General features: G+C 33.3%; 1 protein-coding gene and 1 long non-coding RNA gene across 7 annotated transcripts in view; one reads left to right on the top strand and one right to left on the bottom strand.

Moving 5' to 3' along the window:
- Positions 1-5,958, top strand: part of LOC138693797 (CD2 antigen cytoplasmic tail-binding protein 2 homolog) — a 123,924-nt gene extending 117,966 nt beyond the window's left edge. Inside the window, exon 5 of the mRNA XM_069817595.1 lies at positions 5,764-5,958. Coding sequence (XP_069673696.1) covers positions 5,764-5,810 — 47 coding nt within the window. The 3' untranslated portion in view covers positions 5,811-5,958. The remainder of the gene's footprint in view (positions 1-5,763) is intronic.
- Positions 1-18,754, bottom strand: part of LOC138693798 (uncharacterized) — a 123,418-nt gene that overhangs the window by 67,804 nt on the left and 36,860 nt on the right. The window lies entirely within an intron of this gene.

Here is an 18,754-nt window from a genome sequence, read left to right on the forward strand (position 1 = left end):
ATAGAATGAATTTCTCCTGCAGAATTAATAAAACAAGAGGAAGAAGAACTCCAAACCAAAGAGTGAATTTTATAATGATAAAAATCAAGTAACATGAGTGCAATACATAACTGCATCATAAAATGTAAGTTATATCAGTTTCTTTACAAAACTCAAAAATATGGTTTAAATATAAAATACGAAAACGACAATATTTAAATTCCATTGCGGCCGGTTGACTACATTTAAAATCAGGTCGAAAGTTCTCAACACAAGTACCATCAATTTTCTTACCTACAGCTTCTAATCCCTGACGCTAGTTCCAGTTTTTCATTCTCTATGGAATTCGCGTTCATCGCTCAACGCGTTAACAAAGCCCTCTTCAACAATGCAAATGACATATTGGACCGCCATTTTGAGTTTTAATTTCTTTTAAAGCAAGAAAAGATAGCGCTTTATGTGTATTGAGGAGCTCGGTTCGATTCTCATGGGACAATCAGGATGAAGCTCTTTCCACTGAGGTAAGCTTTCTAAGTTATATTAAGATTCCTGCTTAAAAACTACAACAGTAAGTAGGGAATAAAACATTTACGTTTCGTAGCGTCAATGGCTATTCTAGGAATAAATGTGTATATTAGGGGGCTGATAATTAAGACTGCATTGGACAGGCATATTTAAAAACACTAACGAACGCATGACGCAGTTTAAAAATTACTGAGGACAATGAGGTTTTATGGTTATAATGCATTACACTGTTTTATGGCCATCCTTCCTTACTAATAGTAATAAAATAAATCATATAATGCTACACATGTGAAAGTTTCGAAACATGTGAATTGTAAATAGTATTTAAACAGTATTTTAAATTTGGATAATACTGCAAAATGTATACAAACTCACGAAAATACGAATCAATAAAAACATGTAATATCACCAATAAAAATTATTATAATATAATCGTAACAGAAAATAAATAGGTAGTTTCCTAGTACCCGGTACTCGTTAGATAGATCATTTTTGTGTTTACACAGTGGCTCCTTTCTGAAAAGAATTTTAACAGTTTGTTACTAGATGTGATTCTAGTCATTTTATAATATAATTTTGGGCCAGGGAAAATATGCATCTTTTATGATTACACAACAATGACCGACTTAACAGCTTATGTAACGAGTACCAGGTACTAGGAAACTTCCAATAAATAATAATAATTATTATTAATATCATTAATACAATTAAAGATCTAAAAGATATATAATAATTATCAGTTCCATATCTGGGTTCTCTGCGTATTTATCCATGAAAACAGATTACCGAAATAGGCTAAATGAAGATGCAGAAATGAGGCTACACCTTCCCGCCCTAAAACCAAATAATTATACAAAAAATATGTAGCCTTTTAAAAAGAACATATTCACTCCACCAAACAGAACAATTCAGTTCTATATTTTATATAATTACGTGTGTTATTTATTAAATATTATTAAAATATATTAACATTTGCATCGTAAGCATTACTTTTTTTATTCTTTTAAAGATCTTATGACCGTTCATAGTAGGCCTACTGAGTAAAGCGAAGGTGCACTTCAAACTAAACTGAAAATACAAGTTTTGACAATGTATGTGCATTATTAACATAGTTTCAATCCACTTACACCCACTTCAATAAATTTGTAATAATAATTACTTAGGCCTACAAATGGCTTTTAAGGAACCCGCAGGTTCATTGCTGCCCTTACATAAGCCCGCCATCGGTCCCTTATCCTGTGCAAGATTAATCCACTCTCTATCATCATATCACACCTCCCTCAAATCCATTTTAATATTATATTTCCATCTACGTCTCGAACTCCTCAAAGGTCTTTTTCTCTCCGGTCTCCCAGCTAACACTATATATGTATTTCTGGATTTGTCCATACCTTCTACATGCCCTGCCCATCTCAAACGTCTGAATTTAACGTTCCTAATTATGTCAGGCGCATGCAGTTCTGCGTTGTGTAACTTTCTCCGTTCTCCTGTAACCTCATCCCTTTTAGCCCCAAATATTTTCCTAAGAATCTTATTCTCAAACACCCTTAATCTCTGTTCCTCTCTAAAAGTGAGAGTCCAAGTTTCACAACCATACAGAACAATGTGTAATAATAATAATAATAATAATAATAATAATAATAATAATAATAACTTCTAACACTAATTCTAGCAATAAAGGACCTTCGAAACCCTCCCATACCACATATGAAACTTATTTGATTTGCGTTGTGTTAATTTTATTCATGTTCTAATGAAGGTGAGAAATGCATTAATATTACTAATGAATAGCCATTTTTTAGAAAGGAACTAAGTCAAAATTTCCTGCTATTCAGGAGCGCAAAGAAACTTATTTTCAAGAATAGGCTAAATATGAGTGTACCAGTCCCGTACTATAAATATCAAATTGAACTTGAAAGTATTAATCATTTCATCAGTAAAAAAAGTTACAAATTTTGACTTAGTTCCTTTCTAAAAAGTTTTATTCAAATATACAGGTTAAATATATAATGTTGTTGTTGTTTGCTAGTGCTGAATTTCTGACAATAAAATCATTAACTCTCTCTCTCTCTCTCTCTCCAGTATTTTTCACTCAAGGACGCTAAGTTGATAGTGGCTGGGTAGTGTTGAAGATGATTTTGATCCATTTCCTCACAGGTGGTTTATATTAATTATTGGATAAAGTACACATATTTTATCACCTAATAACATAGTATCTGGGTGACCTGCGGTAATGTAAGCTTAAATTCTATTTGTTCCACATAAAATACTAATTTTTACTGAATAATAATATAATAATAATAATAATAATAATAATAATAATAATAACCCTATTCTTGCGAGGGTTGTGAAGGACGAGTATTTTCCCTGGACCAAAAAATGAAATACAAATTAAGTAACAATTTGTATTTTATTGTGGACCTACTACTGAAGTTGTTCATATTCATTCTTTAGGTTATCCTAGTAGTTAAGAAAACAAAGTGTCCCGAAATGCCATTTCTGTGTTCATCATTTACCAACATTTGCCCCCTGTGTTTCTTAAAATAATACTTATGTTGCACGTTAATTTTTATTTCTTCTTGTTTACAACTTAAACAATGATGCACAAATCGGTCAACACAAAAAATGACTTCCTAGGTTACACAATGCACGTTATTGAAATTGGTGTGGAGTGATTTATTATGGATAGTATACAAGGCTGATTTAGAAACGTGTTAAAGAAATTATTCTTACATCAAATGTATGCTTCATGGACTAAAATTATCGTAGATATAATTAAGTTAAGTTGAATTCACAAACATGTTGAAGAATTTCTTCTTGTGCAAAATCGGATGCAGCCTGGACCAAATGATCATATCTTTATTATGTAATTTACTTTATAAAGTTTGTTCAGGCATGGTTCGGAATAGATATTGAACTGCCTACTCATGCGCAGGGTACGATTAAATATAAACTTACAATTAAATAAATTATTAAGGGAAATTAATATAGGGTTTAATAATTAGTTGCTATGTATTAGTCTCATTCATTTATAGTGTTCGGCACAAGGGCAGATCTTTCACTACAAACCCAGCATTCTCCAGTCTTTTCTATTTTCTGCCTTCCTCTTTGTCTCCGCATATGAACCATATATCTTAATGTGGTCTATCATCTGATATCTTCTTCTGTCTTGAACTCTTCTCCCGTTTACCATTCCTTCTAGTACATCCTTCAGTAGGCAGTTTCTTCTCAACCAATGACCCAGCCAATTCCTTTTCCGCTTTCTGATCAGTTTCAGTATCATTCTTTCTTCATCCACTCTTTTCAACACAACCTCGTTCCTTATTCTGTCTGTCCATTTCACACGTTGCATTCTTCTCCATATACACATTTAAAATGCTTCTCTTCACTTCGTCGTAATGTCCATGTTTCTACCCCATACATTGCTACTTTCCACATAAAGCACTTCACTAGAGTCTTCTTTAGTTCTTTCTCCAGAGGTCCGCAGAAGATACTCCTGTATTAGTTTTATATCCTTGTGAATATTGGTTATAAATTTTTTTCAATTGTGATCCCTTTATATCATAATTGTCGACTCTTGTTTTTGTAATTTCTGCTACTTTAGCCTATTGCTTATATTAATTGTTTATTTTGCCTTCTTCTTTCAGCTTATCTACAGCGCGGTTTTGATCTCCCGACCATGAGCATTTGCTCATACGAGAGACAAATTCTTTAATTTATATATGTTTTTTTTTTAATATTTGACACGTACATTTTTGTTCGACGATGTAATAGCTCTTTTAATGAATTTTTATGTCTTTTGTATTTAACACCTATTTTTGTAGTTTCCTGACTGCAATAATTGTAATCGTTATTGTAACATGATTGTTTCCCAAATAAATTGAAAAAAATTACAAAAATATAATAATAATAATAATAATAATAATAATAATAATAATAATAATACTTACAAATGGCTTTTAAGGAACCCGCAGTTTCATTGCCGTCCTCACATAAGCCCGCCATCGGTCCCTATCCTGTGCTAGATTAATCCAGTCTCTATCATCATATCCTACCTCCTTCAAATCCATTTTAATATTATTCTACCATCTACATCTCGGCCCTCCCAAAGGTCTTTTTCCCCTCCGGCCTCCCAACTAACACTCTATATGCATTTCTGAATTCGCCCATACGTGCTACGTGCTCTGCTCATCTCAAACGTCTGGATTTAATGTTCCTAATTATGTCAGGTGAAGAATACAAAGCGTGCAGTTCTGTGTTGTGTAACTTTCTCCATTCTCCTGTAACTTCATCCCGCTTAGCCCCAAATATTTTCCTAAGCACCTTATTCTCAAACACCCTTAACCTATGTTCCTCTGTCAAAGTGAGAGTCCAAGTTTCACAACCATAAAGAACAACCGGTAATATAACTGTTTTATAAATTCTAACTTTCAGTTTTTTTGACAGCAGACTGGGTGATAAAAGCTTCTCAACCGAATAATAACAGGCATTTCCCATATTTATTCTGTGTTTAATTTCCTCCCGAGTATCATTTATATTTGTTACTGTGGCTCCAAGATATTTGAACTTCTCCACCTCTTCAAAAGATAAATTTCCAGTTTTTATATTTCCATTTCGTATAATATTCTCGTCACGAGACATAATCATATACTTTGTCTTTTCGGGATTTACTTCCAAACCTATCTCTTTACTTGCTTCATGTAAAATTCCCGTGTTTTCCCTAATCGTTTGTGAATTTTCTCCTAATATATTCACGTCATCCGCATAGACAAGCAGCTGATGTAACCCATTCAATTCCAAACCCTCTCTGTTATCCTGGACTTTCCTAATGGGATACTCTAGACTAGAGCAAAGTTAAAAAGTAAAGGTGATAGTGCATCTCCTTGCTTTAGCCCACAGTGATTTGGAAACGCATCTGACTGAAACTGACCTATACGAACTCTGCTGTACGTTTCACTGAGACACATTTTAATTAATCGAACTAATTTCTTGGGAATACCAAATTCAATAAGAATATCATATAAAACTTCTCTCTTAGCCGAGTCATATGCCTTTTTGAAATCTATGAATAACTGATGCACTGTACCCTTATACTCCCATTTTTTCTCTATTATCTGCCGAATACAAAATATCTGGTCAATAGTTGATCTATTACGCCTAAAACCACACTGATGATCCCCAATAATTTCATCTACATATGGAGTTAATACTCGATTAAAACTGTAAAATTCATTATTCCACATTTCTGAAATTTTCTAGGAACATCAGGAGCGCATGCAGTTGGAAGGCATCGACGCCAAGAATGACATGCAGCCCATGGAGTGGGAGTCTGCAACTAACCCAGTCGAACATCTGGTTACAACAGAATACCAGACAATGGAATGGGATACCCAATGGAAGTAATGCTAGTGAACTAATCGTTTCGCCAACAAGGTAAGACCTTGCGGCTTTCATCTTGTTTATTAGGTCACATAACTTAATTAGCATGATCTATTACTCCAGCAGTATTTCTGGTCCGCACTGCACTAGCAGGAAACTCAGGGTTTAAGATTATTTACCTACAGAAATATAAGGCTTTTGTTTTCAGAATTATTCTAATTCAGTGGTGGGCAAAATGAACGCAACCCACAAGACAGGATTTAAATGGCAACTACATACCGTGGGAGGGGTTGCACTCTACAGTGCAGTGACGGATTTACAGACAGTTGCGCCACTACACCCCTACCTACCATATGTAATTAGAATAGTCCATTCGCGTAATATTTAATTAATCATTTTTCAAAGTATTTTCTTCGAAATTGGGATTTATATCTGTGTATGCTATCTTCAGTTGCGCAAGAAGATGAGCATCGCTTAAGGGGAGTCTGTACTGCCTATCCCAGCAATGTAAATTTCATCTAATTTAGGTACACTTGTCTCAGGACTTACATAAGATACACAGTTGAAATTTTTAGGGGTTATTCTTCAAGTATTATTGTATGTAACAGGCTAAAATTACGGTCTTTATCTATTATTGCTCTGCTTTACATTGATGGGATGGCAGTACAGACTCCCCTTAAGCGGGATCTGTGGCTGGATTTCATTTTAGAAAACAGCTGTTCGCACTGGTAGGTTGATGAATACATACCGTCATTTCCCACAACTATGGTTCTGGAACACAACTATGGTCCACGATACAACCATTCAAAGATCATTGCAGAAGCAACATAGACCGTTCGTAGATAGCTGAGGTGACTTGAATTCAAAATACAGTACAGCAAGAATATAGACAAACGACGTACTACGTTATGGAGTACAAAATTTGAATGGTTGTATCGTGGACAATAGTTATGTTCCAGGACCACAGTTATGGAAAATGACGGTACTCATTATTTTTTAAGCAAACTGTCTAAGCAGTGGATATGTAGTACTGGACATCTTTTAAAAATTTTAGCCCCCAGTAGACCTTCACATTTTGCTTTCAAGAAGCCATCATTCTGCAAATCCAGTACCTCTAACTGCAATTCTGGGATAACATTTTCAATTTAAACATGAAAAGGAGCGGCAAAAATATTGAAATCTTTCACCATCCTTTGAAAATCACTGAATCTGTGTTCTTTGAACTCGTATAACAGGTGATCTATTTTAAGAATGTACATATTTAAGTTCGCGTCCTGAATACTTGTAACTAATCCTAAACATGAGAAATGAAAGAACCGCCTTTCTTGTAAGTGTGATATCCTCTCGATTCATATGATTCTGCGAAAGACATTGTACCACTAATGGAGCTCCGAAGTACAGCAATCCAGTATAATCCGCCACGTACACGCGCAGTATTTTCATGGAGTGGGGAAGGGGAAGGTAGGGGATAAGTTTGATGCTTCGCTGAGGTCTGACGTCACTGCGACCGCAGGAATGCCCACCATTGTTCTAGTTAAATGATTGCATTTTTATAACATCTTGAACGGGCAATTTTAACGAAGATAGAACACTATGTTCTTTCGTATAGGTTTTGTGTCTTTTGGGATTTAGGCAAAACCAACTGTTACAGACCACGAACAAAAGTATTAATCACAGATCTACGAGTATGTACTGTATAGATACGGAAAAAAAAAAATGGAGCTCCCTTATTGTTCTACTTTCGCTTACCACACACTGCGCATGTGCAGTAAACAAGTGCCCCTGTAATATGCTACTTGTGGACAGTCGTGCGAAACTGTTGCCTACTTACCAGTGGACTTCCATCAAGACTCGCTCCATGAAATAATTTCGAGAAGAATAAGTACTCAGTGCGTATGAGAATGCGTAGCGCTTCTGTTTCATTACGATTTTATTGAGACGGGCTGTTCGCTCTTAGTAGTGCCTGTTCGGTCTGCTTAGCTATGTTTTTTCTACGCGAATCATCAGAGGACTGAAAGCAAGTAACGGTCTCTTAAACCAAATTATAGTAATTTAGCAATTCCTTCTGATGACAAAACATAGGAACTTCACCAATTTTAATACCTTTCATAGTATGTATTGAAACAATTAGAAACATAATTCGACCTGGTATGTACAACAATAATGTCAAAGAACACTAACTCCAAAATCACAACTGTACAGGAGAGGCAAAAAACAGTTCAATTGTGTATATTTTCTTATGTTACTGCTTTAATTTAAGAGATATGTTGATAAAATTTAAACCATATATATATAGGATATAACCTTAAAGACAATACAATACATATTTTCTAGAAATATTTAATATTGACTTAAAAATTAACATATTTTGGAGATAGTGTTCTTTGTTACTGACACGAAGCATTCAATTTAGTAGATAGTGTTAAAAATAAATGCCAAAATATTGAATTCAAACACTCTAGTAAAAAATTATAGATCTATTTGACAATGCAAATTAATAAATTTAACTTATTGTGGAGAGCTGCAATTATCATATTTCTTCTTCTTCATAAAGGAATATTATCTAAACTCAAAACATATCTGCATTATTATAACAGTGCCAGTTAATATTATTTATAAAGCATAAAAGCATAATGTTATCATTATTAGATTAATTTATACTATTATCTGAAATAATAATTTTAACAGTGCATTTATAAAATAATAAAAGAGTAAAAGTTATCTTCAATTTACATTGCATTTTAGAACAACAGTGTTTTTAAATAGTTGCTAATGTTACACTACTTTAATTTACCACAGCTGATGAGGAGTTTCGATGAAAAAGTTATTTAACTAATTATCAATTTATTTTTAAAAATAGCAAAGCCTACAAATTCAATTGATTTAAAAGTCTGTCTGCACGTAATAAAACGAAAATACACACTTAACTCAGAATTTATACCCTAAATGACATTGAATAAAATTATAATCTGAATAGGATTATATTTGATTTTATTCAGTATTTGTTTTGAATAGTATCAATATCCATACCTCTCATATAAAAATTTAAAATTTCTTCTTGATTTTATAATCACTTATTGCTCTTCATTTTGAGTATCTTCTTCTACGATTTCCTGTTCATTTTTAAACTGTTGTAAAGGAAATGGTAATTTCCTGGTATAATGTTCTGTTTACACAGTTGCAATACATTATTCATTTTCTAATCTTGTATATTTTCAGTGCACCATGATCCTTTGGTTTAAGTTGAAGATTATCCAGCCTAAATCCACGTGTAATCTTCCTCTGTACCTTGAATTTATGGAATTCTTCATCATAATTGTATTTAAAAAAAATACGTGTTCACTGTCACTTTTCCGATACTGGAACCACACTATATCCAGCCATCTACAATGTTTCCATTAGTGTCAACTTTCTTGTTCTTTATTAATGTCTTCTGAATTTCTCTTACATCATTACATTACTCTGTTCCACTTCTATTTTTGATACAGCTCTAACTATAGTATACCACTCTGATGGATCAAATATTTCTGTATATTTTGCTGTTTTTTTTTTTTTCAATGTGCGTGCGGACTGTGTCCATTTGTGAATTTCTTAGTTAAAAATAAAGTTCAATTTGAGATACGTCCAAAACATTCACAGTGTAGAGGAGCATGGTTGATATAAGCACAGTCCTCCACAGGTATCGGACATGAAGCAGAACCTTTTACCATTATGCAGTTTTTTCATTTGAGCAAAGAGACATGATGGTACCTCTGCAGCTCCCCTTTCTGCAATTTTCTCGTTCCATAAAAAATTTCCTGCTGTTCTGTTGGCTACATCCATACTTGGTCAAATTATGTACAGGTAATCCACGTTTATAAAACACTCATTCCATTTTAACATCTGGACCATTGCGCACAGGTTCAAATCAAATTTAAAAAAGTAAAGATCATTTACTGATGCTCTAAATTTTGTAATTTTTTTTTTACTTGACGAGCTGCTTCCTTCTTTCAATGTGGGACTGATGAACTTCCTCCGTCTCTATCTTCTTACTTTCATTGATCCTTTCTGGAATTATGAAAAGGTATATTAAAATTATTTTTGAAAATATGACGATAATATGAAAGGTTTTTCTGCTTTAACATTAGCATTCCTGTGTCCCCCCCCCCCCAACATTTAGGCCCGTCATTGCTCCGGACGCACTGCAACCTTAGACTTATTGGGCTGCCTATGTTTTATAATTTAATACCGATTCATCAGCCCTGTTACCTTGATTAAGGTATACAGTCCAGATATAGAAATCGGTTCAAAATCTGAATTTTTCTTTATACAATTCATACATATTTTTGTAAATTTAAATCACAAGACAGATATTCTCTTGCAGTTCGTTTCTTGTACTCTTGTTGGACAGTACTCTTGAAAATGATGCAGTGTGGTTCACTATACATTCACGAGTATTTTCAGATTTCTTTACTCCGTGTTCATGCTTTCCTCTTCGATCAGTTTTCACTATGTTATTGTCACTTTTTTCAAAATATATTCTATTATTGTGTTGGATATGTCAAAGATGGCGAGAAAAAAAACCCCTGCATATCCATATGTTTTCTTTATTTTTCACCAGGCAAGAACTGGTGTTTCGCCTTCTAGATTCATCCTTTTTGGATTTGGATTTCCTTCACTTCTGTAAGGCCCATAAAAAAATTGCCGCTTCAAATCGTTATTCTCAATATTCCAATATTGTTTATGAATTTCATGTTTGTCTTTAGCACTAAATGAGAGGTTGCATTTAAGAAGACATTTTGTACAATCTTTGTCTAGAACTTTTTTTACCAGCAATTTCTTTCCACTATTTAAGGACTTGTGGGCTTTCCTGTTATCCAGCGTTGGACATGGACTACTAACAGCTATGCTCTTATTAGCTTCATCACTCATTCCTTGCGAAATTTTATATGTCGCTAAAGCCAACTTCACCATTAACCTGCCCCTAATATTCGATCTGAGTATTTCTTAGCTCTAATAAAAAAGTATCAAATTATCAGAGCAATCCTGTGCTGCGTCTCTTACAAACTGGATTGATTTAAGAATTCTTGTTCTATTAATTAAAAAATTATAAATTCTCTAACAATGAACAGTATGGTGACTGTATTACATTCTTCGTTGTATATTCTGAGGCAGTGTCAACAATAAAATCTTAGAAATGCTAAATAATTTAGTGACAAAGAACACTATCTCGACTTAGTGTTCTTCTAGTCTATATTTTGTTACTGTCAAAGAAAACTAAGTCTAGATAGTGTTGTTTGACACTCAGCATCTGTCTAAATTAACACAACACTATCTCCAAAAAAAAAAAAATAAATAAATAAAACTATTATTTGTAGAGACATATTACTTTCACACTATATAAGGGCTACTTTGTACAATATGATACTATAAATAACTCAAAAAGTCGATTTTTGGACTTAGTGTCCTTTGACACTAAGCCGTCGAAATACAGAAAGACGGGAGTAAGCTTATTCCAATATTCATGTTAAACAGTGTGACGTACACAAATTTACAATATGAATAACACTGGGCAATTCTGTAAAGCATAGCCCAGTGATGTCAAAGCGAGCGCATTTTTCTGACCTTGATGTCGTGCGCGGGCAGCAAGCGCTAAGTATGGAAAGAGGAAGGGTTGTGTATATGAATAAGCAACCTGTTGGATTAAGAAAACAGTGGTGCACAAACTTCAAACAAAACGTGAAATTTTATGTCGTTATTTTTATATGGCTTCTTTCTGTTTAATGTTATCTATATTGTCTGTAAAACAGAAGTACTAACACTGATTTCTTAATATTGTACTTGTGTTTTAAATCTTAATAACATAATAGAGAGTTAAGAAGGAATATTCACTTAAATTGCATAGTAGTATAATATTATACTGTATTAAGTGGATGAAACACATCATTCATAAAAAAAATGATATTCCAAAGAAAGAGACTGAGTGTGACATGATAAGTTGGGATTTATATTGATTGTATCTTTAGCCTTACAAAAGTAATCAATAAACTAATCAGGTTAAATTTATATTGTGATGAGTAGCCAGACCAAATGAAAAAATACTGAAGCTCCACTGGCAGTATCTCAGTCTGGTAAGATGCCGATTTTACTGCATCTACAAAGTCTGCAAAATCATATACTTTATATCCACGTCTTTTCACTGACTGTTCTACTTTGTGATGAAAGGATCAGAAGCCATTAACGAATGGCCTGGTTCAAAATAACTTATCACAATTTCATTAGTACTTACTTCATTTGAATTAACAATGTAAATCAAAAATGAAAAGAATGTCCAATTTTTGTTCTGGACCGTGCAGTTGTCCAACCATAGAGTAATTTTGAACAATCTCTCTTGTACTTGAAAAAGTTGTAGAAAGTGCTTACTATTTCTTCTTTGCTCCTTTTAAAGAGAGCCTCGTGCCGGACAGCTGCAAACGGCTTGCACATTTTTTGTTTTGTTCCCCACCCCCAACAGGAACGAAGCTCTCATGTAGACAGTCAAACACTTGTGAATATAGCTACCTTAAATGTGTCTAGTCTTGGCAACAAGATAGCTCTTTGAAGATCTGCATAATAAATTATTTTGTTAACCTCTTCAATTTTTTCAGCATCTTCTCTATATTTGGCCCGAGATTTTGATGCTCTCTCAATATGTTTTCCACATTTTACAAGTTTAAAAATTAGTGTCCAAATTTTCCTTTGTGTAGCATTGAAGATTTCACAGTTTATCAAAAGATATGTCCATTTCACTGGCTACCGTTCTGTACTTTTCATATGAACATTTTTAATTAACATTCTGAGTAAAAAAATCATGGTGCATGGCAGTCAGCGTTATATCACTTGGTAAATAAAGACGATTAGATGCATGTTCCCTCCGGTAATGTACTAATGTGATATGGTAGGATTAAATGAATTTATGTGTCTACGAATAATTTCATTGTCCATTTCGTTGTCTCTAAAACATATGTGCATATGAACTATCAGTCCAATAGTGATAAAAATATAAATTATTTTACTTACATGGTGATTATAATGGTGTTTCTAAAATAAGGTTGAGTAGAATCAATATTCTGTGTTTTGGCTACATAACAACAAACAGGAAAATGAAAATTGACATGTTTTCAATAATAAGCTAGAAAAATTAATCGGAACACACCTTGCATATTAATTTTCATGATCAACAATGAATTAATTATAAGAACTATGTTTAAACTATGAGAAATGAGTATTCGGGTAGTGGCGATTACATGCTGAAGGATTTGTTACTAATGCAGTTACGTCTAATTTGACTAGAATGGCGAATAGGAAATACTAAGCGAAAAGAACGTATGCCTGAGAAACGGCCTTTTTGCTTAGAAAAATGAACTTCCGCCAAATTCGCTTAGGAATTCATATTAATTTTGAGATACGGCTTTCATTAAATCACATCTTAAAGGCACAATTTATTGAGAAACGGCCATTTCCTTTAGGCAATAGATATATTAGCATCTGAACTATCCAATTATTTCAAAAACTGATTTTCAGAAAATCATTGAAATACGCCCTTTTGGCTTGGGAGGGCAGAATATGCAAGCTTAATAATGAACTGATGGTGTGGTGTTTTCTTTGGGATATGAGATTGAAATTGAAGTAAAAATATGTATACTTATTACTAATTTCGGAAGTTTCCTAGTACCCGGTTCTCGTTGCATAAGCCATTAAGTCAGCCATTGTTGTATAGTCATAAAAAGATGTATATTTTCCCTGGACCAAAAATATTTTACAAACTGACTAAAATCACATCTAGTAACAAATTATTAAAATTCTTTTCAGGAGAAACATTAAAAAATTAGGCGTTACATAAACTGTTTTATGTGGAAAATGAAGATACTATGTGCTACATTAGACTTTAATCTCTGAGTATTATGATAATAATAAATCTCTTTTATTAGACCCTTTTCTACTCGTAATATGACGGTCTTTCCCCAGTAATTGGGAGATCATTTTAGGTGAATTAAAGGCGAAGCTTTCATTTTATTAGAGTGTAATTATTTTATTTTTTTCAGAAAGTAAAAGAATTTAATTTGTGACGGTTTTCCACATAAAATTAAAATTATGGGAAAATAAAAAAATGGTGATTTTTGAGTTGTGACTATTTTATTCCAAGGCAACGATTTGTCACCAACAGATGTTTATAATGGTCATTATGAAAATTGTTTATAATTTACATTATCGTTATTTTAAATGTTATGTATTTATTATTATTATTATTATTATTATTATTATTATTATTATTATTATGTTACAGTATTATTTATTTTTATTATGTAGCACTTATGGCTGAATCCAGAAATGCATATAGTGTGTTAGTTGGTAAACCGGAAGGAATAAGACCTTTGGGGAGGCCGAGACGTAGATGGGATGAATTTGAGGGAGGTGGGATATGATGGTAGAGACTGGATTAATCTTGCTCAGGATAGGGATCGATGGCGGGCTTATGCGAAGGCGGCAATGAACCTCCGGGTTCTTTAAAAGCTATAAGTAAGTAAGGTATTTGTTTATTAATATTGTACTGTTTTAATAGAACATATTCTTGAATATCCTTATAAAATCTTTGAATCGTAATTTTTTCACATTTATCCAATTTTTAACAAATTTCAACTTCTGTTTAATTTTGTATAATAAAAAATACTTGTGTTATTATTACACTTACATAAAAAGTTTAAATTAAAGATATGAACTATCAAATGCACATAACGTTAAACGAACGTTTCACAATAAAGTCAGAACTCTAACTAACGAACGGGTGAATACCACTCTTAAGATTAATTTAAAATCGGCAATGCACAATATTTAACATCTGCACTGTAAAACTGACAAAACAAGCTTTTCAATATGTTTCACAAGAAGTTAGATTTCATATTGTGTTGGCTTTATTTTATTAGGCTGTAGGTCTCTTTGTAATAAAGATAGCATGATTATAATTCGTATGTGCCGCGGCATCAAACACAGGGATTATATTGAACAAGGGTTAGGAGGGCTATGTCTTATGTCGATGTAGATTTTGTTACTCTGGCAGTGAAAAATTAGACAAATGAAAACGATTATGGATACAAATAATACTCAAATCTAAATATGCCATTTTTTAAGTTCAAAGGGGGGGGGGTAAAATCCCGTAACCCCCTCTTACGTACGGCCGTGTTAGGACCTGATGATGCCCGACATAAGTGAAGACGTTAGTTCAAATGATATAAAATTGTATTAAACAGGAGTTATTCACGGAAATAAAAACTTGTAAGTAAGATTATTTAAGTTATCGGAACCACAGTGCCATCAAACTATGACTCATTCATTCATTGTTCTGTCCAAGGGCAGATCTTTCACTGCAAACCCAGCTTTCTCCAATCGTTCCTATTTTCTGCCTTACTCTTAGTCTCCACATATGATCCACATATCTTAATGTCGTCTATCATCTGATATCTTCTTCTGCCCCGAACTCTTCTCCCGTTCACTATTCCTTCCAGTACATCCTTTAGCAGACAGTTTGTTCTCAGCCAGTGACCCAACCAATTCCTTTTTTTCTTCCTGATCAGTTTCAGTATCATTCTTTCTTCACCCACTCTTTCCAATATAACTTCATTTCTTATACTGTTTGTCCATTTCACACACTCCATTCTTCTCAATATCCACATTTGAAATGGTTCTATTCACTTCTCTTCACTTCGTCGTAATGTCCATGTTTCTGCCTCGTACAATGCCATCTCCATGTAAAGAAAGCACTTCACTAGTCTGTTCCTTAGTTATTTTTCCAGGGATCCGCAGAAGATGCTCCTTTTTCTATTAAAAGCTTCATGAGCCATTATTATCCTTCTTTTGACCTCGTGGCAGCAGTTCATGTTACTACTTATAGTAGCCTACACTCCAAGTATTTGAAGCTGTTCACTTACTGTACTGCCTCATTTAGAATTTGAAAGTTTACCTTTTTTATTTTTCTTCATCGGTATTCTAAATTTTGTGCTTTGTTGTTATTATTATTGTTATTATTATTATTATTATTATTATTATTATTAATATTATGTTGGTATTATTTATCAATACTGTACTATTCTAATAGAACATATTCATGAATATCTTTATAAAATCTCTGTAACGTGATTTTTTCATAGTCAATTGTTAACAAATTTTAACTTCTGTTTAATTTTGTATAATAAAAATACTTGTGTCATTATTATACTTACATAAGAAGTTTATAGTGTATTAAAGATATGAACTGTCAAATGCACAAAATGTTAAACGAACTTTTCATAATAACTAAGGAACGGATGAATACCGCTCTGAAAATGATTTTAAAATCGACAATGCACAATATTTAACGTCTGCACTGCAGAACTGTCAAAACAAACTTTTCAGTATGTTCAACGAGTTAAATTTCATATTGTGTCAGATTCATTTTATTACAAGGTCGGTACTAGGCGGTATAATAAATATAGCATTGTTATAATTCAAATGTGGCGAAGCATCAAGCACAGGGATTATATTGAAGGAGGGGTAGGAGGACTATACCTTATGTCGATGTAGTTTTTGTTACTCTGACGTGAAAAATTAGAAAGAATACGATTATGGATTAAAAATACTCAGATCTAAATATGTCTTTTTTTAGTTTAAAGGGGGTTCGAACCCCCTCCACTCTTTGCGTACGTCTCTGTTAGGACCTAATAATAATCACATCAGTGAAAACGTTAGTTCAAATATAAATTTGTATTAAACATAAGTTATGAAGGAAATAAAAACTTGTAAGTAAAATTATTTAAGCTATCGGAACCACAAAGTTAATCAAGCTTTGATTAAAGAGTGTTTATTGGCGTAATGGAAGCGAGAGAATTACAGGATGGTGACTGGGAAGGTAAATTGAATGTAGGAAGAAAATTTCAATTGTAGTATAACAATCAGGCACAGGGAGCTGATATATCTGTATATATAATTTGAACTGGTAATGGAAATTACGGGAAAACGGCTGAACGGATTTTAATAAATGACTCCTCATTTTGAAGCTTGGAACCCAAAGTTTTTCAGAAAAATAGTAGTTTTCAGTGAAATTTCAATTTTCCTACATCATTTTCCTATTTTCCAAAATCCGTCTTTCGTCAGTTTTGAGAACTAATTAATTGCATATCAGAATAAAACAAAACACACACTACAACAAACAATAGACTATTACACGGAGGCCATGACCTACAGGATTGCTGACATAGAGTTCAGATGGCTCAGATTATTTCACATCATAATTCAATATGTCTATCTTCATTTGTGTAATTTTTTGATAACCTATAAAAAAATAATTTACAGGTCTGATTCTCTGGTCTGTAGTTTTCTGAGTACAGCTATGTATTGGATATTAAGAACTACAAAACTTAAGAATGTTTTATGACATTATTACCATTAAAATGAAATATTATTATAGTTAATGCAACACATAATGATATACTGATAATATGAAAGTGAATCCTTTTGGGGCTTTAAGTAAGTAGACGCAGGGAGAATATTTTATATTAGATCTTCATTTTTATAATTTAAAGAGTAACGGCTATATATGTTACTGAAAACTATAAAACTTATGTAAGGTAACTATATTGTTCTTAAAAATGAAATACTTTTATAGTTATTAATCAAGTAGTGTGGGTTTTTTCATATACAGTATTCAATGGCTGTGTGGTATAGATATGTATAATTATGATTCTGATTCTCTAATTTTCCTTGGTAGTAACTGAGTCATGCTTCCTATTTTAGCTGCATCTTTAAACTGCATAAAAATAATTTAATATTTCTTTGGTTTAATAGATTAGATTTGTGATCGCTGCCAAGCATATTTTGTTGTAGGGAAAATAGAATGCCATTTCACTTCTTGCTACCGTGATGAGTAAGTTTATATCCCGCAACCAGCAACGACTGAAACACTGACACTGCTAACGATTTACGATGGACAATTTTATTTAGGGCGAATATAAGATTCTACAACTCTGACATATCATTCGCCTCATTTTCCGCATCTCAGCAATAGATTCCTCACAACAGCCTATATTACAGAAAATATACGGGATAACATTCATTGTTACACAAATTAATCCAGCAGTATTTGGTAGATCAGTATTGTCTGGAGGAAGCGCAAAAATTACAATTCCTAAGAAAAGACCAAAAGGTATTACTTACTGGTAAAATAAGAGGCCTACAAGATTTTATATTCTCTTGATCACCTCAGCAAGATCTCTTAGTGGGAAAAAGTGATTCTGCCCTCTACATTTCAGGGTAGTTCACGAAACATGCAGCAGCTATACCAAGATGCTAAGTCTTTTGTTCAAAGCATGACAAACCTTACATTTTCTTAAGTTTCACCTACAATCCGCAATGACCTGAAACAGCTACTTCATTACTCCCACATGAAAAACTCGCTGATCGTCCTGACATTGTTACTCAAGAACTGGAGACGGATAAGTCCAAGAAAAAGTATTTGGTATAAAAAGAAACATTCAGAGGGAGAATGTTTCACTATTATGGAAGCAAATAACTTTCAAAATGTCAAGTATTCTTCACTGAAAATAAATCTGAAAAAATTTTATTTGAACGTCTCACGAACTTAGTTTGCAGCAGCATTTGCTGCACAAGCCACTAGTTTACATTTAAACCCGTGTAATGCTGTTTTACATTGATGTAGTGCAATGACGTGCACTCTCGGGTGGAAAATACATTTGTGTCGACATTTCTTACAACTTCGCAACGTGGCGAAGGGTCGACGACTGCACAGGACTGGCTTTATTCCGCTGCAGTGCTGCAGTCTCGAGTTATCACGGCACTGCTGCTGCTTGCACCACGAATCGAT

This window comes from Periplaneta americana, unplaced genomic scaffold, assembly GCF_040183065.1.
Source record: "Periplaneta americana isolate PAMFEO1 unplaced genomic scaffold, P.americana_PAMFEO1_priV1 scaffold_21, whole genome shotgun sequence".
Lineage (NCBI taxonomy): Eukaryota > Metazoa > Arthropoda > Insecta > Blattodea > Blattidae > Periplaneta > Periplaneta americana.